General features: G+C 42.7%; 4 protein-coding genes across 5 annotated transcripts; 1 reads left to right on the forward strand and 3 right to left on the reverse strand.

Annotated features, from left to right (window-relative positions):
• The first annotated feature begins 348 nt into the window (after window positions 1-348).
• On the forward strand, window positions 349-2,219 carry LOC108147444 (TBC1 domain family member 13). 2 transcript variants are annotated; one of them, XM_017273969.2, is made up of 6 exons: window positions 349-504; window positions 574-653; window positions 714-1,186; window positions 1,262-1,267; window positions 1,324-1,847; window positions 1,908-2,219. In XM_017273969.2, the coding sequence occupies exons 1-6, from the start codon at window positions 485-487 to the stop codon at window positions 2,020-2,022; spliced, it is 1,218 nt and encodes a 405-aa protein (XP_017129458.1). In that variant the 5' UTR covers window positions 349-484; the 3' UTR covers window positions 2,023-2,219. The 2 variants fall into 2 exon arrangements, with proteins under 2 accessions (XP_017129458.1, XP_017129459.1); XM_017273970.2 differs by lacking the exon at window positions 1,262-1,267.
• LOC108147443 (cytosol aminopeptidase) lies at window positions 2,164-4,274 on the reverse strand. Its single transcript, XM_017273968.2, has 3 exons — window positions 3,058-4,274; window positions 2,542-3,006; window positions 2,164-2,484 (listed from the first exon to the last, which is right to left on the reverse strand). Exons 1-3 carry the CDS (start codon window positions 4,111-4,113, stop codon window positions 2,344-2,346), a joined length of 1,662 nt encoding a protein of 553 aa, XP_017129457.1. The 5' UTR covers window positions 4,114-4,274; the 3' UTR covers window positions 2,164-2,343.
• A 729-nt stretch (window positions 4,275-5,003) lies between these two features.
• Window positions 5,004-7,214, reverse strand: LOC108147442 (cytosol aminopeptidase). Its single transcript, XM_017273967.2, has 3 exons — window positions 5,949-7,214; window positions 5,431-5,895; window positions 5,004-5,372 (listed from the first exon to the last, which is right to left on the reverse strand). Exons 1-3 carry the CDS (start codon window positions 7,008-7,010, stop codon window positions 5,232-5,234), a joined length of 1,668 nt encoding a protein of 555 aa, XP_017129456.1. The 5' UTR covers window positions 7,011-7,214; the 3' UTR covers window positions 5,004-5,231.
• Window positions 7,215-8,790: 1,576 nt separating this feature from the next.
• Window positions 8,791-23,087, reverse strand: LOC108147527. Its single transcript, XM_041708103.1, is given in 6 exon segments — window positions 8,791-9,499; window positions 9,954-10,149; window positions 10,214-10,421; window positions 12,307-12,468; window positions 16,713-17,282; window positions 22,897-23,087. Coding segments are annotated over 5 exon segments (1,467 nt in total). The 5' UTR covers window positions 16,905-17,282; window positions 22,897-23,087.
• Between the last annotated feature and the right edge of the window lie 326 nt (window positions 23,088-23,413).

The following is a 23,413-nucleotide window of genomic DNA, read 5'->3' on the forward strand; positions in this document are numbered from 1 at the left end:
AACTGCTCTTGAAACCAAAACTACACATATAATTTTGCTATTTGAATTTAGAATTCAAGCAATGGCGCTTATAAGCTGAATGGGCAGCATTGGCTTTGAAATGATAAATCACGGTCTGGCTACATCGAAATTTGACCACAGAAATCAAAGACGCACTCAGCAAAACAACATGATCACTGATCACTGATGGATAATTACAAGCGTTCACGAAAACAATTTAATCTGTGATTAGTGATTTGTCACCGACTCCAGCTACCCAGCGTTGCCAGACTCTCAGCTGTTCGCTTTGGTAGCAAACATCGATTGTTGTGACTAATAATCGATATTTAATTACCATCCACGACCACCACTATCATTTTGTTGTTGCTGCTTGTTGTGTTTATCTGCGAGTTTCAGCCAGCATTTAAAGAAGATAAAGCCTTGGTTAATTTCACATGAGGGTACTGCATGGGCCCAACAAAGCCCCGCCCACATAAGCCACAACATGTCTATTTTCAAAGCGCGGTAAGTTTATATTCTTTGATCAATCCAAACTGGCCTAATAAACAATGACTTTCACCACCCACTTCGCAGGGTCAAGGAATTTGAGGATGTTTTGGCGGCTCCACAGGATTTGATTGACCTAAAGCAACTGCGACGACTTGCATTTAATGGTAACATATAATAAAGTGCCTCTTTAAAGAGCCAGAAACTGATATACTAACAATCCACAGGTGTGCCCGAAGTGCAAAGTTTTCGAGCCCTCAGCTGGAAGCTTCTGTTGGGCTATTTGGGCCCCAGGCGCAGCAGCTGGACGACGACGTTAGCCCAGAAACGAGCCCTGTACAAACAGTTCATCGAGGAGCTGGTCCTGCCGCCAGGACACTCGATCAATGGAGACGGAGCTGACGGAGGAGACGGGGACAAAGCCGACTCGAGGGGCGTTGGCCTGCAAGATCATCCGCTGAGCGAGGGACCCGAGAGCCGCTGGAACACCTTCTTCAACGACAACGAGTTCCTGCTGCAGATCGACAAGGATGTGCGACGCCTGTGCCCGGACATATCCTTCTTCCAGCAGCCCACGGAGTATCCCTGCGAAATAGTGGTCCACAGCAAGGGAGAGCACGGACGCAGGCTGCACGAACGGGTGGTGCCCACCGTGCTCAGCTCGGCGAATGTGGAGCGCAAGGGCCTGGGCATGACCAAGGTGAGTTTCGCACCGGATTTGTGCTAGTTAATAAGCTCAGAATGTGTTATTTTATGCATGCCATGCGGATTTTAGCAGCAAGTAAGTGAACTAACTTCAAGATGCCCTAAATCTTACTAGCTCCATGCCTTTCGCAGATAAATCTGATTACCAAACGCTCCGTGGAGAACTATGCCGCCATGGAGGAGGGCCAGGAGGCCCACTGGGAGGTTGTGCAACGCATTTTGTTCATCTACGCCAAGCTGAATCCCGGCCAGGGATATGTCCAGGGCATGAACGAGATTGTGGGGCCCATCTACTATGTTATGGCCTCGGATCCGGATCTATCATATCGCGCTCACGCCGAGGCAGACTGTTTCTTCTGTTTCACCGCCCTGATGAGCGAGATTCGCGACTTTTTCATCAAAACCCTGGACGATGCCGAGGGCGGCATCAAGTTCATGATGGCGAGGCTATCGAATATGCTGAAATCAAAGGACCTGAACATATACGAGCTGCTCAAGAGCCAAGAACTGCACCCGCAGTACTACAGCTTCAGGTGGCTCACTCTGCTCCTCTCGCAGGAGTTTCCACTGCCGGACGTGCTGCGCATTTGGGATTCCGTGTTTGCGGACGAGCAGCGCTTTGAGTTCCTCATCAAAATCTGCTGTTCCATGATATTGTAAGGGAAACTAGCTAGCTACTCATAGAAAGCCAAGACTAACTTTGTTTGACTTTCCAGAATCCAAAGGGAAACCATTTTAGAAAACGACTTTGCCTCGAATGTTAAGCTGCTGCAAAACTATCCACCCATTGATATTAATATTGTGATCACTCATGCCGGGTCGTTGGCGTAGCAGACGTCCCATAATGTATCCAAATGCCCAAATGCTTGCAAAGCCCCTATAAGAAAGAATCAAACAATCAACTACAATTCTCGTTAGCCCCAATCTTCGAAACGCACCTTTACAGGAACTCCAATAAGTATACACCCATAGTTACTTTTTTATATGACTTATAATTTGTATGTCATTAATAAACGAAATAATTTTAACATTCTGTGGTCCCAATTAGATAAAGTCTGAACGTTAAAGAAGTCATAGGTTGGTCAGTCGTTAAAAGAACACCGATGTAAGTGTGGCATCGTCTGAAAAAACAAGTAAACACCGTTCGAAGGATCATTTGTTGAGCTTGGGAGCCGTATCCTTGCATATGGACTGCGCAATAAACTCGATGAGTGTCCTCGTTGGCCGTCCAGCCATGCCCTGTCGTAGATACTCGAACTCGTCGCCGCGCGTGATCATCACATTGGTGGCGTCCTGAGAGGAAAATTATCAATAAATGCAAGACAAATGGCTTACAAAATCTGCACTTACAATATGCATCCACTGACCGCAGGGCACGAATTCCCGCAGGAAGGCGGCTGCCTTGCAAGGACGACCTCCGCGACCGATGCCGTAGTTCTGGACATCACTGCGTCCTCCGGCACGCACCGCCTTGGTATAGTAGTGCCACAGGGGGAAGCGCCACACGCGATCCCCAGTGTGCATGCTGGCGTGCTTGATCTGCTGCCACAGGATCTCCGAGTTGGTGAACACTCCACAGGCCGCCTCATCCAACGCCTGGCGCATGTACCCCGAGCAAGTACCAATGTCAATGATGCACTTCGGACAGAAGTTCTGCCCGTAGAGCAGGGCATCGGCCAGCACGAGCACATCCTCGTGGTCTGTGCACTGCACCTCGATGGTCTTGCCGTTCATGGACTTCACCATGTCACCCGGTCGGAAGGAGTTGCAGCCAATCACATTCTCGCACAGGGGGATCAGACCACGGATGTTTACCTAAAACCGGGATTATAAGCCCAAACTACCGAACTAGTGAAAGCTACTTACTGGCAATCTTAGTCCAGCCACTGCTCTACAGGTGGCCACGACCACTGCTGCTCCCGTCATGTCGCCCCGCATGTGGAAGAGCTCCTGCTTTTCCTTTAAGCACAAGCCACCCGCATCGTAGGTCACTCCCTGGCCAACCAGGACGATGGGTCGCTCCTCGGCACAGGTGCCGTAGTAGCTCAGCTCCAGGAAGATGGGTGGCTCGCAAGAGGCCTTGCCCACCGCCAGGAAGGCGTGCATCGACTGACTCTCCGCCCAGCCCTCGACCTTGACCTCCACGTTCACTCCGGACTTGCAGAGCACCTCGACGACGTTCTGGGCAAAGGCAGTGGGGGTCAGCAGGTTGGAGGGCATCTCCTGCAGCTGGCGGGTCAGATTCTGGGCGGCAGCCTTTTGAAGTCCAATGCGCCATCCCTCGATGTCGCAAATCTCGTCCTTGGTGGCATACAAATCGATGGACGGCACCGACACCCGCCGCTTGGGATCCCTCAGCTCCTGGTAGATCCAAATACCCAGAGCAGCTCCCTCCGCTGCGGACTCAGCATGGCCACAATTCTCCACCTCGATGCGGTCCGTGTCCAGTTCGGCGAGTATCCTGCAGGCATCGGCCACCGATCGCCGGATGGCCTCCTTCTGCTCGTCTAGCACCTCGTAGGGATTGTAGCCCAGACACTCCTTGCCCAACCCGACGACCGCCACCGCCGAGTAGTAGGGCACCCGCTCCGGCTCCACGGCGAACAGCAGGCGGGTCTCACCTCTCTTGGGCATGGGTCCCGACATGCGCAGCACCTCCAGCAGCCGGCCGTGCGTCTTCTGCACATTGTACCGCCAGCCGGTGGGCGTGAGGATGCCGGCGTCGTTCTTGTCCTCCTCGTCGGCGTAGACGCCTATGACCAGGCCACGAGATGGGGGATCCGCGCAGATCTCCATCTGCTGGAGCTGCAGCATCTGGTTGATCGCCTGCGAGGCGTACTTGCGATGACGGATCACCACTTCCGGCCGGCGGATGGCGATGGTACAGACCCGGGTAAGTGCATTACGCGATAAACGAAACATTTTGCTTGAAGTTGAACTTAAAACTTTGATCAATGCAAAGGAAAACTTGCTTTTCGATTTTCTGTGCCACCTTAAAATATTTCATAGAATTTTTTCACCCAGATTAGCTAAAAATGTGTACGTGTTCAACCTCGAAACGAATAAAAATGATACTGAGCTGGTCGGTCCTATGTGGCACCTCTTCGACGTGGCACTGACAGAGAAATCTAAAAGGCTGCTAGATCTATAAGATCGTTTGGGCTAAATACTTTTCGTAAGACCGTGCCTGCTACGGCTTACACTGTGCAAAGAATTTGATTCAATCGAGTGCTAAATTAGAGAGAGTTGAAAAGTATATATGTATATATATTTTTTATTTTGTTTTATCAGGATCAATGGCCGAGTCGACTCAGCCATAACCGTCTGTATGTCTGTCCGTCCGAATGCATGGCGAGATCTCAGAAACTATAAAAGCGTGAGCTTTTGGATTAAGCCTGCAGATTTTAGTTATGCCTCCGCAGCGCATGAAAATTTTAAAACATGACCACGTCCACTCTAACGCCCACAAATCGCGAAAGTATGTCAGTCACTCTGAAACATGGTGGAGGTTAGTTATTGCTCTGTGTTTGTGAGTTCTTGTCGTATTTGTCGGTAGATTAAAATTTTCATAATCGAGCTGATATTTTAGAAGTTAATGGCATTTATGTTATATTACGACTTCATTCATTCTGATATGCCAACACTGTTCGTGACGTACTCTGCCGCTGCTCCGCATTAGAAAGCGGGAGGTCCTGCAGATGGCGCCACCAAAGACAGCTTTTTTTCGGGGCCACCTTTAGTTTGAAATTGATAAATTTTTTAAACAACCTTTTGAACCATTTGTCTGATTTCCGAATAACACTAGAACAAACTATATTTTATATTTTATTTAACTCGAAAGATAATTTGTTTAAATAATAGATGACTTAGAACAAACAAACAATTTTTTTGGCCTGGGAACAATCTCGTTTGCAACTGTGAAGGGACTTGCACAGACTAAAAAGAAAAGTTCACCAAAACGTGTACGTGGTGTCAGCGCTGCTAATGATTTTGGGATGTGGCCATCTTGGGTCAGCTGCTCCTCCCCCCAAATTCTCTTCCTATTTGCCCATCTTAGGAGCGGTGTCCTTGCAGATTGTCTGGGCGATGAACTCGATGAGGGTGCGCGTAGGTCGGCCAGCCATTCCACGTCGCAGGTACTCGAAGTCGATTCCGTTGGTGACCATCACATTGGTGGCGTCCTAAAAGGATAAAGGAGATAATGGGATGTCCTACAAATTGTAAAAGAGACCAGCTTACAATATGCATCCACTGGCCGCAGGGCACAAATTCTCGCAGGAAGGCGGCGGCCTTGCAAGGACGACCTCCGCGACCGATGCCGTAGTTCTGGACATCACTGCGTCCTCCGGCACGCACCGCCTTGGTGTAGTAGTGCCACAGGGGGAAGCGCCACACGCGATCCCCGGTGTGCATGCTGGCGTGCTTAATCTGCTGCCAGAGGATCTCCGAGTTGGTAAACACTCCGCAGGCCGCCTCGTCCAGCGACTGACGCATGTATCCCGAGCAGGTGCCAATGTCGATGATGCACTTGGGACAGAAGTTCTGGGCATACAGCAGGGCATCAGCCAGCACGAGCACATCCTCGTGGTCTGTGCACTGCACCTCGATGGTCTTGCCGTTCATAGACTTCACCATGTCACCCGGTCGGAAGGAGTTGCAGCCCACTACGTTCTCGCACAGAGGGATGAGGCCGCGGATGTTTACCTAAGAGGAGGATAGTTAGCTAGGGGAATCTGGGTGGCGTTTAAGTAACCTACTGGCAATCTTAGACCGGCAACAGCCCGACAGGTGGCCACCACCACAGCGGCTCCGGTCATGTCGCCGCGCATGTGGAAGAGCTCGTGCTTTTTCTTCAGGCACAGACCGCCGGCGTCGTAGGTGATTCCCTGGCCAACCAGGACGATGGGTCGCTCCTCGGCACACGTGCCGTAGTAGCTCAGCTCCAGGAAGATGGGTGGCTCGCAGGAGGCCTTGCCCACCGCCAGGAAGGCATGCATCGACTGGCTCTCCGCCCAGCCCTCGACCTTGACCTCCACGTTCACTCCGGACTTGCAGAGCACCTCGACGACGTTCTGGGCAAAGGCAGTGGGAGTCAGCAGGTTGGAGGGCATCTCCTGCAGCTGGCGGGTCAGATTCTGGGCGGCAGCCTTTTGAAGTCCAATGCGCCATCCCTCGATGTCGCAAACCTCGTCCTTGGTGGCGTACAAATCGATGGCCGGGACGAAGATTCGGGTCTTGGGGTCGCGCAGTTCCTGGTACAGCCAGATTCCGAGGGCAGCTCCCTCCGCTGCGGACTCGGCATGTCCGCAGTTCTCCACCTCGATTCGGTCGGTGTCCAGCTCGGCGAGAATCCGGCAGGCAGCGGCCACCGATCGCCGGATGGCCTCCTTCTGCTCGTCCAGCACCTCGTAGGGATTGTAGCCCAGGCACTCCTTGCCCAGACCCACGACGGCCACCACGGAGTAGTAGGGGATACGATCCGGCTCCACGGCGAAGAGGAGGCGGGCCTCGCCCCTCCTGGGCATGGGTCCCGACATCCGGAGCACCTCGATCAGTCGGCCATTGGTCTTCTGCAGGTTGTACCGCCAGCCGGCGGGCGTCAGGATGCCGGCGTCGTTCTTGTCCTCCTCGTCCGCGTAGACTCCGATGACCAACGCCCGCGAGGGCTGGTCCGCACAGATGTCCATCTGCTGGAGCAACAGCATCTGGTTGATGGCCTGCGAGGCATAGGGCCGCCGGATCACCTTCGGCGCATACTGGTGGCTCACGGCCGACCGACTGCAGATGCGGAAGAGCAGCTGATGCGATTTACGAAACATTGCCCCTGCGTTCTACCTTACAAGCAAGTACCCCTCCAAAAAAAAATGTCAGTAGACCGAAAAAATGAACTGAGAATTTAACTCTCTTAAAATTTAGTATCCAATAAGGTGGAAATAAAAAGTAAATCTAATAACAGGTAATTTTTGTACAATCAATTTTTTTTACCGAGTTGTTAACTCTACGAGACGTTTACGGATACTGAAGCTATGGGTGATGGCTCGGGGTCGGGTAGCAAACGGAACGGGAAGTCGGGTGACGGATGGGTCAGAGCCATCTACTCCGGTTTTCCATGGCCTACACGGACTGAATTGGGCTCCAGGAAAGATTGTTGTACTTATAAATTAAGATAAAGTTAGCACTTAATAAGTTGAAAAAAGTTTTACAAAAATCAATTGTTTAATTTACTTCTTTTCCTTAATATTAATATTATCATTTATTATTTAATGCACTTTCGTAACTCAATAAATCTTTAAGACGAATTGGTTTTGTCCATAGAAAGCTGGTAAAATCATTTATATAACCTGAAGATTTCATAAGTCGATCTTATTTTGGTGACAGATGGTAATTCGAGTTCCGGAAGTTTTTGTTTTTTATGTTTTCAAAGTTTAGATTATTTTAAGTTTTATTAAAATCATTTACAAACCCCTCGTTAAACACAAAGTTAAACACCACTTTCTTAAGTTTCGTTTATTATTTTCCATACTCAGCATAATCAATAATCAATTAGGTACAATTCGTTCGTTAGGTAATACTGCTTAACATTTGAGACACAAACTAGACACCGACACGTACACTTATTGCAAACATTGTTGGTAACATGGGGTATATTTGTCATTAGCTACTGCGAGTAGATATTCCAGTATATAAAATAACAATGGCTATTGAACGTTCTTCCTATTTTAATTAATGGCGACCCATTGGTTGGATGGCCGTTGCCTTGGGATATGTTTCAGTTTAAATGGCCTCAGATTCGGTTCCTTTTGTTTGGTGGGGTATGGTTTGCGGTTCGATAAGAAAATACATATGCTACAGAGATATAGAGATATATTTTAATTCCATTCTTGATCTGGGGGGGGTGGCAACAGTAGTCGCGGAGCAACGTGGGTTCAACAGAGACTAGCGTAAACTTTGAAAGAGTGCAACAATCTAAGGGTGCGCTGGGCACATAAGAGGCACATTAGTTATTTGAGCAACAATAGCATAGAGACTATAGTGTTAGACAGCTGTGAGTATTTTGGCATTCGTCAGCTAAAGTAATCCCCTTTCCCCATCATTATGTATGTACAAAAGGGTGGAACGCAGTTGAATCAACAAAAATGTAAGGTTGTACCTTAGGGTTTCGTTTCGATTTGGGGTTAACAAACCCATTTCAATTTACTTTTTGGTCACCCATTTTATTTACAAGAACATTGGCCCTGGGCTGCCAGAAAACGACTGTTTTTGATCTAAAGCTCCTAAAACATATAGTACATTTTCTATATTTATGTTCACCAAAACTCACCCATCGAAATGTTGATAAACATAAACCTCTTAAGTATCTAAAACGACCTTTGGAGTATTTCTGCTGAATAAATTCCTATCATATACATCACTCATACGTATTGACAGGAACTGGCTTACCTGTCGTATGAGTGATTATTTTGCGAAAACTCCAACTCAAGTGTAATTTTCTAGATATTTAAATATTATGGTTTTAAAATATCAGCCAACAGAGATCCACCCCATTGTACATCCAATATAAAATTCCAATCCGATCGAGAGCAAATCTTAAAGTGGCAATCACAAAATCGTGGTCACTGTCACGGGCAACCCATCGGCATTCACGACCTGCTCCGACTGCACCCGGGTGGCGAAGGTCTCCACGCTGGTGGCCTTGCTCAGGTCGATGGCCGGCACATCCTCGTCGTAGTCGGAGGCCAGCTCCTCCTCCGCCAGGTAGCTGCACTTGGCGCCGGCCGCCTTCGCCTGGTGGCCGTCCTGCTCGTGGTAGAAGTGGGTGCGGTCCATGTAGATGATCCCGTCGTCCGTGTCGTCGTCCGTGTGGCACACCGGATAGTGGCCGTAGCCCGACTCGCACTGGTACGGATTCGACTTGACGTGCACGTTGCGGCAGCTACCGCCGCAGTTGTGGTGGCTCTCGGCATCGCCGCCATTGGCCCCGTAGCACTGGCCCCGGTGCAGGGAGTGGGCCACCGAGTGACCCTGGCCATGACCCTGCCCCTGACCATGGCCCGTCGAGTGGGCGGTCAGTTGACCCACGCCAGCCGTCGCACTGCCGGAGTGGGCCACTGACTGCTAGATGTGCGAGTGCGAGCGCGCTATCGACAGCGAGTACGGACTGAGGTCCTTCTGGATCCGCATCGAGTCGTAGATGGGGAACTCGCAGCACAGGATGAACTTGAGGGCACTGGGCACCTCCACGTAGACGGCAGGCGGCACTGGGATCAGCGGCGAGGTCGAGGCCTTGTACTTCCGGTACTCCAGCTGGCTGCAAATATATATATATAATATTAGAAGCGTTGCAGAACTAAACAATACAGTTTTAACTTTTAATATTTTTTATTATTTAAGGATCTTTAAAATAAAACTTTTAAGAATTACGGTCCCTGTTATTAAAAGAAGACATCGACTTCAAGCAAACTTTGATTTAATTTAATCAAAATTATATTTAGTTTGAATCAAATTAGGTTTTTATGTAAAAAAACTTGTGTTTTCTTAAAATCGAATGTTCAGAATCTGCTTTTGTTTATTATCCAGTGTCTATTTATAAGTAATTGTAAGGCAATGGGATAAACAGCTTACCAATGGGATAAACTATTACCTTAAAAGCTAATCATTTATTTTTATAATGATTCAATAAAAAAGTCTTCTCCAAAAAGAAATGTTACTATTTTCACTTCACTTATAGCTATTTAAAAAAATGTATTAAATGCGCTACTTACTCTTTGTACTTTTCATCGGCACTTCGTTCCCGCAAGGGAATTCCCGACAAAAAGAGAATGATCATCGTGGTGAAAATGGGTGAGGCAATCGCCACCCACTCATGGCCGCTGATCACATTCAGGGATATGGCAAAAATGCCCCACCAGATGACCACTTCGCCAAAATAGTTGGGATGCCGTGACACGCTCCACAGGCCTTTTATTAATATTATCCATTATATCTTATTGATTAATTGAGAATTATGTATAATCTGACTTACCATCATTGCAGAACTTGCCCTGATTGGCCGGATCCTGGCGGAACGAGAACTTCTGCAGGTCCGCATAGGTCTCCGCCAGCAAGCCCACGATGAACATACCCGTACCCGTGGAGTCCAGTGTGGTCATCGTCTTTGGGGCATGCGGCTGCGAGTGGCGCGGCGAGTTTATGATTATTACAGGCAGTGACACTATGTAAACCCACACGGCCTAAAAAAAATATAAAATAAATGATAAAATAATAATATGAGCGTTCAGTGCATGAAAGTTATTTAAAACGTTGTATTTTAGAAATATTCTATATCCAATGACGTCGAGTTTAAGCAAACAAAATAAAAGAAACACTGAAGGTTTTAATAACATTTTTGAAAATTGAATATCATTTAGAAATCTAATTTATTTATCATTTTGAAGGAAACCACAAAACACATAAAAAACTGTTCTTTAAGAATAAATTCCTATATCACAGTCTCTGATATACACATTTTGTTGTTCTTAATGGTTTGGTACATAATAGTCTGTTTAATTTTAATATTCAATCATAGCCACTTATATCAACATTTTTATACCCTTGCAGAGGGTATTATAATTTCAGTCAGAAGTTTGCAACGCAGTGAAGGAGACATCTCCGACCCTATAAAGTATATATATTCTTGATCAGCATCACTAGGCGAGTCGATCTAGCCATGTCCGTCTGTCCGTCTGTCCGTCTGTCCGTCTGTCCGTCTGTCCGTCCGTTTATATGCAAACTAGTCTCTCAGTTTTAAAGCTATCTGCATGAAACTTTCCCAAAAGTTGTCTTTCTATTGCAGGTAGTATATAAGTCGGAACGAGCCGGATCGGACGACTATAGCATATAGCTCCCATAGGAACAATCGGAAAAATAAATGAAAAAAAATTATAACTTTGCTGTTTTTTAATTTTTTGTTTAGTTCTTCGACATTTAGTAATGGTTAAATATTCCCGATTTACGGTTTAAATTTCATTAAAATCGGACGACTATAGCATATAGCTCCCATAGGAACAATCGGAAAAATAAATGAAAAAAAATTATAATTTTGCTGTTTTTTAATTTTTTGTTTAGCTCTTCGAGATATAGTAATGGTTAAGTATTTCAGAATTATGTTTTAATTTTCATCAAAATCGGACGACTATAGCATATAGCTCCCATAGGAACAATCGGAAAAATAAATGAAAAAAAATTATAACTTTTCTGTTTTATACTTTTTGTTTAGTTCTTCGACATATAGCAATGTTTAATTATTTCAGAATTATGGTTTAAATTTTATCAAAATCGGACGTCTATATCATATAGCTCCCATAGAAATAATAAAAATATATAAAATAACTATCTTATAATTGAGCTGCAAATCATCATAGTTTCAATGTTTTTCAGCATATACTCAAGTAAATTATAATTTAAATATTTTCTAAAGTATTTAATTCATGCAATAGCTGCAAGGGTATATGAACTTCGGCTTGCCGAAGTTTGCTTTCTTTCTTGTTATCGTTTTAATAGTTTGATAAATACTCATCGTTAAAAGTTTATTATTGTGAGGTACAAGTGATTGAGATCAATTTGGCAGTTGTATATTTCCAATTTCAATGCCAGAATTTCAACTGGCAACAAGTGATTGGAATTCGGGCAAAATGCGAAATAAATGGAGACAAAACGATGGCAGGACATGGCACTTGCAGCACGCCAATGCCGGCGGCACCAGCACCACACACAATGAAGGCCGGACAGCCAGCCACCACTTGCCACTTGCAGCAAGGCACCACCCACAACCCAACCAACGTTTAGTTGGTGTCGCCCACATGTGTCATGTCACTCTGCCACAGAGAATGGCGTTTTAATTGTTGGTCGTTGGGGGTGTGGGTGTGGGTGTTGCTGTGGGTGTTGCTGTGGGTGTGGATCATTGCCACCCATGTGGGGCGGCACAAGCCGACAGGTGCTGAAATATGAAATTTTCAAAACCTTTGCGCACGTGTCAATTAGTGACAGTTTGATTGATTTTCCACCTCCAAGTTGAAGGTTCTGTCATTGAGAGTTGAATTGAAAAGTGGCTGACGCAAGCGATTGATCCGAGCTCACCTGGAACGTCCAGAAGACCGCGTAGCGGATGATGTTGCTCCGGGTATCCTCGAACTGCTTGTCGCGGCCCAACTTTATAATGCGATATAGTAAATATCCGGAGAGCCGGGCGCCCCACAGGCAAACAAAGAGCGTGACCATCAGCTGGCGACTGTCGTAGGCCTGAAAAAGGTTATAAAATAAAGAAATAATCATTCAGTTAAGGTCATTTAAGTCATTTTGAAACTATCATCCCAAAAATTAAATAATACACTTACAAGTTATACACCTATCGAACCGATTTATGTCAAGTTTACGGTAAAAATTATCCTAATGTGCTAGTTATAGTTTAAAAACTGAAACGTTTTATAATGAATAAGCATAGGTAGCAAATTTAACTTAAACTCAAAAAAATGTTACATAAATATTTATTAGAATGAGAAATAATTATTTTGTAAGAAAGTTTTAGGAACGAGTTTTGTAAATAAACTATGTATGAGCAAATTATTAAAAATGTAAGCTGTTTAGTTTTGACTTCAAAATAATTAAGTAACTTAACTTTGAAAGACTTGAAAGCACAAAACATAAATATTTTCTATCCAGTATAAGAGCAAGTTTAAATTGTTGTATTAACATATGGCTTTCTCAATTTTTGTTTGGCTTACAACAAATACAAGTTGAAAAAGTTTCTTATGAAGAAAATTTTCCTTCTCTTAAAGAGCAAGGCTATGCTTCCATTTCTGCAGATTTTTGGGCAATAAACTGCCGAGTGTGGTCGTAACCTGTCCGAATTGCAATAAACATTTAGTGGTTTTCATTTTCCGAATGAGATATATTTTTAAGGCAACTGAGGAAGGCTCGGCGAAAGTTCGAGTTCAAGGCTTGGCTGCCACGTATCCTTGGACAGGAAGCTACTCTCGTAACTATTTTAGTGTCTTCACAATAACAAAGCCATTTGACCTCACCTAGGGTATCCTGCAATTCGTCTCCGCACCACCGAACGTACAAAAATTCATTGGCCAACGAGCAATTTGCACGAGTTTTCAGTTTTTGCCGCGTCAGAGGAGAACTTTTTTGTGTATTTTTTAGTGGATATAATATTTTACAAAACCACTTTCGGTGGTCATGCAAATTTTGCATAAATAAAGCGGTGCACGCACGAGTGCCAGCGGTTCTATGCTCCGCCCTGCCAAAATTGTGGCCAAGGGTGGTCAGTCGGGCAGGGGTCAATAATGAATGAGTCGACTGCACTTTGCATATTTATAAACGGCATTGACGGGCGAACCGAATCAGAAATGCATACGGCATTCGGCATGGATGGAGAAGCCAGCCGCTCCTTCGTCAAACGACTCATGAAAAATGCAGGAAAAATTGTTAAATTGCTTTGTCAATGGCAGTGAATTGGCGGCTCATGACCGTAACCGTAACCGCCAGCCAAAGTCACTGGGTGGAAGGCGATGGCGAGGTCATGGATAAAATGGGCTGGGAGGATATGGCCTCTCTGTTGATAGTTTAATGGGTTTGTCGTATGGCAGAGCGGCCTGATTGCCTATTTTGTAGTCTGATTGAGCTGCCTTTTCACCCGAGGCTCAAGCCATTTTATCGCTCGATTTATTAAGCGGGACTGAACGACGATAAAGCATCGACAGGCGACTGTATAGAAGGGCAGTAAACCATTTTTATGGCCATCACACAGCTGCGGAGCCATAGTGCAGCACATGCAACAGCAACAGCAACAACAAAAACCAGAACAACAACAACAGCAGCAGCCACAAGCAATGGCAGCAGCACTTCCGTTTCCGCTCGACGTCCTGCGTCCGCCATTTTGCCGGCTGTCTCCGCTTCGCGGAATGGCTTTAAAAACATTTTCATTGCTAACTTAATGGGTGGCGGTAGAAAATTCATTTTAATTTACGATCGATGGCCAATTCGTTATTGCCACAAAAATGTCGAAGCAGAAATTAATTGAACGTCAGTTTGCGTGGTCGATGAGATTTAATACTTTGCCATTCGTTTCTTTGTTTGTTTTGTGGATGTGTTTGCCACACAAAAACGTGGGCGTAAAAGTTAAATCTACTTCAATGGATGTGGGTGTGTTAGAAAAGATTTTAAATTTGGCTTTTCCCTTGATTGTTTGTTTTTGCATACCGCTTTGTTTGCCCAACAAAAATCAACAGCAGATAAGTAAGAATTTATTTCTCAATTTGCTTGTGCCGTGCTGTGCGAATTGTTCGTTGGGCTCTTCAGTAAATCGATACATTGAGGGGTGGTTAAAATCGGTAACTGAAACAAAAAGCTCTTACGGCCTTTGTTCGCACTTTCCTTTAGTCTTTTCATATTTCAATTATTATTATAAATAAATCTTAATAAAGCTCTCTCCAAGAGGTTTTTAATTAACTGAAAATAGGTTTATGCTTTATATTAATTATAACAAAAGAGCCTTTAGCATGCCAGTGACAGCAGTTAAGATAATCAACGTTCGGTAATGACAGCCAATAATTACGAAAGTTGGACACTGAAAATTGAAAACGAGCCTTTCACTTCATAATAACGATAATCATCATTAAAATCTTTTAAACAAATTTTATTGAATTGATGTCTGCACGGAAGTAATTATATTGAAGAGCCTGCGGTATAAATGTGTCAGCATTGAAGGATAAACATAGGTTTCTTTTGAAATAGTGGGGTATTTAAAATACAAGTTACGAACATGTGGCACTTAAATTGCAAATATATTTCTTCATATATTGAAGCCAAAATGTTGGACTTATTGTAACAAGGTACTGAGAAAATAAGATAGAATTATCTCCCTACTTAAATAAATATTAGAGATTGGACAATATTGAATTAAAAATTAAGAGATTAAAAAAGGATAAAGACATTTTCAAGCATAAAACGATTCTAAGCTCAGGACTTAGGAATTTCCGTATAGCTTTACTGTCTTTTAACGTAAAATTATTTTGAAGAATATTTAGTTTTTGCAAAAGGTTCAAGGATATATAAACCTCGGCTTACAGAAGTTGCTTTCTTTTGTGTTGTGTCTTAAAAAAGTACAAACTAAACAAATTTAAAATTGTATCCCGGTTGTACTGCTACTACAACTGCTATATCACTCACTCCATTACGAGGTCCTAAAATGGGCTGTTTGTCATCACTAAGGTAAACACGATTTTCCTTCTACCCACCGTGCTAATGAATGGGATAATTACGAAATTGGCCATCAAGTCGGATTAATTATTTGAAAATTGTGTGCAGATAGATAGCGTTGGATTGGTTCGCCATCAGGTCGCTTTCAGGCTGGCACCAAACAGCTTTAGTTGGCTGCTCAGGCAGCGTGTTAGGCTGGCGGAAGGACACGCCGACAGACAGATCGAGGACCCTCACGATGCCAAGGTCATGTTCTGCCAGAAGGAGACCCACAAGCTACAGGCGACAGCAGCACTACAGCAACTACAAACAAAGCAACAACAAAAAGGAACAACAGCCAACAACGAGAAACAACTGCTGAATTGTGGGCCTCGATGGGCGTAACCTTTTGTTTGTCGGCAATGGATGTTTTCGTCTGTATGCGTTGATGTCTGTGTCTGCGTGCGTATGCAAAACTCAGTTTTCAATGTCAGCAGTCGAAACCAACCACCCACCATAAACCACCACCCACTGCAGCAGCCCATTCACGCCCAGTTGGGCGAAATGTTTATGGTCACGCTTCAAGTTCACAGAATTTAATTTTGCTCCAAAATGTGCGATACAATGAAAGCTAACGAGCTACAAAAAACCAACAAAACGAATGAATTATGTTAATTTTTAAATGTAGCAATACATATTATAATTACAGTGTTAGATAACATATATTTGGATAAGCATTAATGCATTTCATTGAATTATTTTTTCGCTTAACGGTAATTAACCATTGTTTTTTACTATTGGTAGTGAAGAAAGGTCTGCAGAGTAAAATAGTGTCTTTGTACTACTTTTGCCCTATAAAAAAAACAAAATGGATAATTATTTAGCCAAGTTTAAATGTGCTGAGATATAAATTTTCTTATTGTAAAAAAATTGGCATACTAAATTTTACCATTTTTTTACAATGAAAAATGTATACTGTTTTTTATACATTTCCATTAACTATTTTTAGCCATTTAGCACGCTGAAATCTGTAAGAAAAGTATAGTTTGCACTTTGATATTGAAGTACTCATTCAAATGAGCATCAGAATTTATAATTTTTTTTATCTCAAACTTTAAATTGAAGTTTTGTGTAGGCCTTACCTCATACGAATATGATTAATAATATGGTCCATATCTTAACAATAATAATAATAATAATAAATATAAAAAACGCTAGCCCAGTAAAATAAATAGATTAAAGGCATTTAAATTTAAAAATTCGTAAAATAGAACCAAAAAAAACTAGTAAATTTTACTTACCTTCGAAGGGCGATCGATTTGGCCGAGGAAGAAGGTCAGCAGGGAGATGATGATGAAGTTGACACCGCCGGCAAAGTCCGTCAGCTTGTCCATGTGGAGCATGGAGTTGACCAAAAAGAAGAACAGCTGCAGGCTGCCCACCACGATGGCGCTGATGGCGAAGTGATCGTAGTCCAGTACATTAACGGCCATTGTTGCAGTGTACGGCTTTCACCTTTCACCAGAAATTTCCCCGCCACTTTCTCACCCCGTCCAGTGCACTTCGGTAAAGTCCTTTTTGGCCGGTTCAGCAACAGGTGCTCGTCCTCCTCGCGTCTGTTCTTTAATATTACAAACTGTTTTGCCCTCACATCGCTTCACTCCCACTTTTGCTCCGCCTTCTCGCAAAGTGTCTGTGCCACTCCCCCCGCCCCCCGAGCTTTACATGCTGCGGTGGGTGGCTGGGTGGTGAGTGGTGGGTAGTAGGCGGTGGGTGGTTTGCCGATTTGGCTGCCAGCCAAAGCGTCTCTTTTTTTTGGGGCCGCTTGTTGATTACGTATTTATGTGATGATTGTTTATTTGGGGTCGCCCCTGTAAAGTGCAATAAATAATGCAATTTGTGTATGCTGCGGCAGCTACAACTTATTTGCTAAATGAAAACTTAATTCAATTTCCCGCACTCAGCGGCACGCAAAGAGAGCATCATCCGCACTCCGCCCATACATCCCATCCATGTCCTCTTGCTATTTAAATAAATTTGAGCGAAGCCACCTCGACATGGCAACAATCTAAAGCCGTTTTTGTGAGCCTGTGTGCTTTGAGTCGGCAAATCGTTGGCAAAACGGAGACTAGAGCAACATGCTATCCTGGCCAGTGGTGTAGAAAAGGACCCCATTTGGGGTAATAAATCCTTTTAGTTGGGATACGAACAAAAATAAAAGCATGTTACAAATGTAGAAGCAAAGTAATTAACACACATAGAATATTTTCTTTAACTGGTTTTTATGGACTAATCAAATTTTAGTAAGATCTTAGATCTCAAAAAAATATATAGAAAAAAATATATGCTCAATTTTTAGCAACAAACAATAATAAATCGAATTTATTTTATTTATAAATACCCAGATAGTGAGCTACATTACGCCATTTCAATATCACACTTGGTTATAAAAGATTGAAGGCAGCAACCAAAGCACTTATAAACTTAAAATTTAATTGTACAAAAATTAATTTTAGTTACCTACTGATAATTTATGTAAATTATTTTATAAGGCCCTTCCTAAAGACAAAATCCCCTCTTCACGGAATCCTACACACCCCACTGATCCGAACTATATGTGTGTGCTGGAATGGTTTACATGGCACATACTTAAACTGACTGGTTTAACTTCTTGAGCCTTTATTTGCCTCTTGGGCTCGACTGCATTTGCAGTGCTCTTCCTTTGGCCCCTCAACCATCCAAATATCCTTCAACGCTCCTTGTTTGGCCACATTTCCAGGCTGCATACATAATTAACAAACGTAAATGTAAATGGTTATCTATGATGCAGTCTGCAAATCTGGCCCACAGACAACTACGTTGCAGTTTATGGCGCTTTCGGTTGGAGAGCCACAGGGAATCGATTTTCGGGTTGGTTAACGGAGTCTGGGCTGGGAAAGCTGGCCAAAATTTACTGTCGACGGATTAGCTGCGCTTGAAATGCCCATTGAAATGTGTTGATTGCGCTGTGGTTTTCTGGTTGTTCTCCCCCCAGATTGTAACTTAATTAAATAGACATTTTGCATTATTTCGCCAGTTGTAATTAAATTCGGTTAATCGCTTTTTGATTGAGGCATCACATATCCATCAATCTTATTCTTAGACGATTTTAATTGACTTAAATCTATATGAAATTTACAGATCACTTTAAAACGATTAAAATGCTTTTAATAAGAGGCATTTAAGTGAAAGTTTAGTTTTTTGTTCAGCAACTGAAAGTTTGCTTCCATTTATCTATTTTATTAAGTCATTAAAGTGCAATTATTCAGTTGGGCTTTTCTTTTTAATGCTTTAATTGAAAAATAAAGTTTTTGACAGCAGTCGAAACTTTACCGAATAAGTTACCAAAAAGTTTCTATCTAATTTTGTGACTTTTGTTAAATGTTCATTTAAATTATCATTGAAAGAATTACAAAGTCATTATATACCGCAAAAAAAATGTTTATTTAATTTAATTTAAAGAATTAATTGTTATTAAAGTTTGAAGTATGTTTCGAATGAATTAAATCAAATTAAAATGTGCACATTATAAACTTTACTTTCAATTATTATTATTATAAAAAGGTTTTCCTATAAAATGATTTGTTTTTGGAAATGCAGCCAAAACTTTTCGGCTTCCGAAATTAGTGTGAAATTTACCAGCTCATGAAAATATCTAAAATGCTAATTGGACGTTCTGCAAGCCAAGCTAATTCATTTCTCCATGGAATTCCTGCAGGGCCCACAGAAGTATGCCACACTTTTTGTTCTTCGAATTTTGCCAAAGAAATGCATTAACATTGCACATTCATTAAAGCAACACCCGCGGCTCATTCAAGGCCCAAAAACAAAAGCAGCAACAGTGTTCAAACTTGTGCCACCTTCAATGAAAAAAAAAAAAGAAATACACCTTAGTGTATGCAAATGTGTAGTCAGTCAGCTGTGTTGCTGCCACTTGGCTTGCTCTCGTCTGTTGTCATTGTTGCTGTTGTTGGTCTTACTTGAGTTGTTTGGTGCACGGAAAAAAAATATTAGTGCTTTACATCCCATCAATTAAACACCTATTTTCATTTCCACTTCTGGAAAAGGAACATGTTGCATTGTTGAACTATTTCAATCTGTCTTCAAAAATTGCGATGTTTACATTTTTTTAAATTAATGGTATACCTGAGAAAATAATTTCAATGCGCAGGACAAAGTACCTTTACTTTGTTTCTATACATTTCAAATTTAATAAAATAAATATTTAATCACAAGAAATTAGGTTTAAACAACAAATATAAGCTTAATCTTAGCATTTTACATTTTTTATTAATTTAATTGTTTTTAGAATAAATACGTATTATTCTTTGTTTTGTATTGTTTTGCTTTTTTTATAATATTTAATATATTTTTTGTACTAAAATAACTTTCCAAAGTCTTTCTCAATCTTAAGAGGAAAATTCTGAAAAAAAACTTAGGAAGTCTTAAAAGTTTCTGTGGACTTTACATTGCCTGGCAACGCGTGGATATGTCTCCGGAGTGGGGGAATCCGGACGGACCGGGGTTATTCGTAGCCGCAAGACATTGACAAGGTGTCTGCTAGGCTGTCACTCACACTCACCACAACTCACTGCAGTTGTTTGTTGTTTTCCCTGGGCGGTTGTTTTCTTTGTGTGTGTGTGTGTGTGTGTGTGTGTGTGTGTGTCTATGAGTGCGAGAAAAGCAAAGGATTGAATTTGCATATATGCCGAGGACCCCGAATTCCACACCCGGACTTCTGCACAATGGGCTTACTGCTGCCACCCCAGCTAAGCCCACTTTTAAACGCATTTTCGCGTGCCATGAATTTTTTCGCCAACGTCGTTTGCCATTGTCGCCACCTTCTTGTGGGCATTAAGGAATCCAAACTATGCACTTTTCCCCCATCCACAATGAAACAAGAAAAGCCAATTTCGATGAGTTTGCAGATAATAAACCCTGACAACAGCAAAAAGCGGGCTTTACAAATGAAGTCGAGAGATGTGCCGAGAAATAGCAATCTAGAAACTTTTTTTCTGACCTTGAAAGTCATGACTTGAACATTTTGTAGGAAAACATCTAAAGTAAAATAATAGTTGCTTTAAACATAATTTTAAGTTAATATTTATATACAAAAGTCAGATTAAGAAGTTCAAAAAACTTTTAAAGCACGCTTTAAGATTAAATTATATTTTTAATCTTTAGAAATTTATTTTCCGTGACTCAAGCTAATTTACATTTTGATTTGTGTGTTCAGTTTTTGGGCAGTATATTTTAATATCAATTTTAGTGCTTTATAGAGATTTAAGTGCTGACCAGAACATGTCATTAAAACCTTTCACTCATTCGAAAGCGTTGTAATAGTAGTTAGTACTAAAGTTTCAGAAGACAAATTGAAATTCTTTGAAACATCTAAAGTGCACCCTACTATAATAATTACCAAAAACTTTCTAAAATGGGTCACTCACATTTGCTTATATCCCTGATTCGCTAATTTCACACGTTTTACCAGTATTTACATGTGTTTGCATTTGCGGAAAACATCCGTAACAAATGGAAAATAAACCCAAACTATTACAAAACATTTCACGGTCGAGCCAAGACAATTCTCGATTTTCCACTCGCGACTACTATTTTTCAATGCAAGTATTTGTTTTCCTGTGCATGTGCATGTTTGCAAGTGCTTTGGCACTGAAATTGCAGCATGTAATGGAATTGGCTGCGGTTCAACGGTGCGTATGATTAACTTTATAGCAGCGGCAAAGCGAAGGGGCCAAAGAACTTCCATTTAGCGAGCAGCAAATTGCCGTGCCGTATGACACACCACTTAGGCGGCTTCTGTGTTGCCGTTTATGATAATTGTTGTCATAGTTTCTGAAAGTGGCAATTAGCCATCTGCCACGATTTTCCGTTTGTGTCGACTATATTGATTGGATGTCGCTGGCAGTTAATGGTCTCGAACTTTCCCTGCTGGCAAGCAACCCTAATTTAATTATACCAGAACGACCACAACTAGCTGCATCAACATGCAGATTACCCCAGTAATTGGAAATGGAGCAACGCTTGCATTTGACATAAATGGGTTTGAATGGGTAATTGATTCTTTGTTCATTTCGAATTAGTGGCTTTACGTTAAAAGTTATCGTTTAGACACCAAATTTCCTTGTTTTTGAGCTGGAGTTATACGTACTGTGTCTAAATAAATATGTTTTAAATCATGTAGTTGATTTTAGTCAAAAATATATATCAAAACGATTAAGCATACTACTGAAAATATAGCATTTCTAAAAATATGAATTAATTTGTAAAATAAATTGTTCTGTACTTTTTAATATAATTAAAAGAAGTATACAATTTAATTCAAATTGTCTCGTTATTACTTAATGCGAAATCTACAACCATCTTTGGCAAAAGTATATTCAAATCTGCAAACGTGAATGCTTTTCCTCTGCAATGGAATTTTGTAAAATGAAAGTTTGCTGTGTGATATCATCTCCGGTTCATCCAACTGTCGTTTTCCTTAATGTTTGCCCATTCCAAGGATTGTGCTGAGTAATCCGACGAAATTGTTTTCCCATGGCCCAGCCAAATGGAAATGTACTAAACTAAAATATTCATAAAGTGCAACTCATAGCCGGGCAATTCAATAAAGCGAAATCCATACTGAATCGACTGGCGGCGAAGGGAAATCTCCATGAATAACGCATTCTGATGGCAAGATTGGCACTTTATGTAATCGCACAGAACATGGTCGGCGGACCAGGCGTGGGAATTGACTTAATATGGGCAGCATGGGCACCTTGAACTTCGCCAGAGTTTGGCCAAGGTCTGTTTCGGGCAGGCGGGGAGCCAACGGGTGGTCGCCCGAAGGAGTGTATCGACGTTTTTTCAATTAAACCTGGCCACCAGGCACTTTGGCGGTTGTATTTATGCCGTTCGCTTGGTTCTATTTTTATGAGGGGGCGGACAAACAAATGGGGCCAGCGATGTGCTGCTACTGCTCGTGTCAATAGTGTAACTGAAACTTTTCCAGCTCGATAGGTGTACATACATGCATACACGTCATATCCCATATCCTGTGGCAGATAAATAAATCGCACAGAAGCTAAACGGAAAAAACACGCGTACACATACGCACTGTTATATGTACACCATGTAACACACACCCACACACAGTCTGCATTTCAGAAAGAGACATTCGAGAGTGTCTTTCGGGCAACTTGGTCCGTCTTTTCCACTTTTCCGCTTTTCCTACGTTGACACAAGTGGGAAGTCAAGCTAGTTGGACACGCGCTAAGTTTCTCAATTTCCCGCTGAAGGTCTCGCCGCCCCTTTTCCCGCCCCTTCCCATTGCCCAGGAGCCCCTGTCGACGTCCTCCTGCCAAACAACTAACGCACATTTCCGTTTCCGCTTATGCCACAAAATGGCCTAAAGTGGCCGCCATTGATGGCCTGGTGATTAGTTACGTTTTATTTTTTTTGTTTTCTTCCTGCGCCTCCGCTTAATTTCGCTCCTCGCTGCCGCTGTGGCTTTTTTTATTGCCACCGCTTTTGCTTTTGTTGTGTCCGACTGCAGACAGCATCTAGTACGAGGCGAAAACAAATGCCGCGTGTTTTCTTGCGAGCGGAAAGGACTCGAGCGACCGACGCAACAGACGACTCCGGGTGGACTGAAGCTGACGCGCGCTTTCTCCGCTCTCACAGCAGCTGCGGAATTTCCTCTGCAACCTGGGAGAAAGCCTCTCTCACCATCAAGCAGTGCGCAACTGCTTTTTGGCGCTAAGCTATTCAATAAATTTAATGGGCCACAGGAAACGGAAGAAAAGGAAAGTGAAGGAAATATAGATCAGAATTTCAATTAGAAAATAAAGAAAAATAAATTATGGATAATAAATATAATTTGAACGTAAGTTCATATTTTAAAGTTATCCTTGTCTTAGGCTGCCCATTAAACTTATAACTACTACCATACAAATTTCATAAG

This window comes from Drosophila elegans, unplaced genomic scaffold (assembly GCF_018152505.1).
Source record: "Drosophila elegans isolate 14027-0461.03 unplaced genomic scaffold, ASM1815250v1 contig_208, whole genome shotgun sequence".
NCBI lineage: Eukaryota > Metazoa > Arthropoda > Insecta > Diptera > Drosophilidae > Drosophila > Drosophila elegans.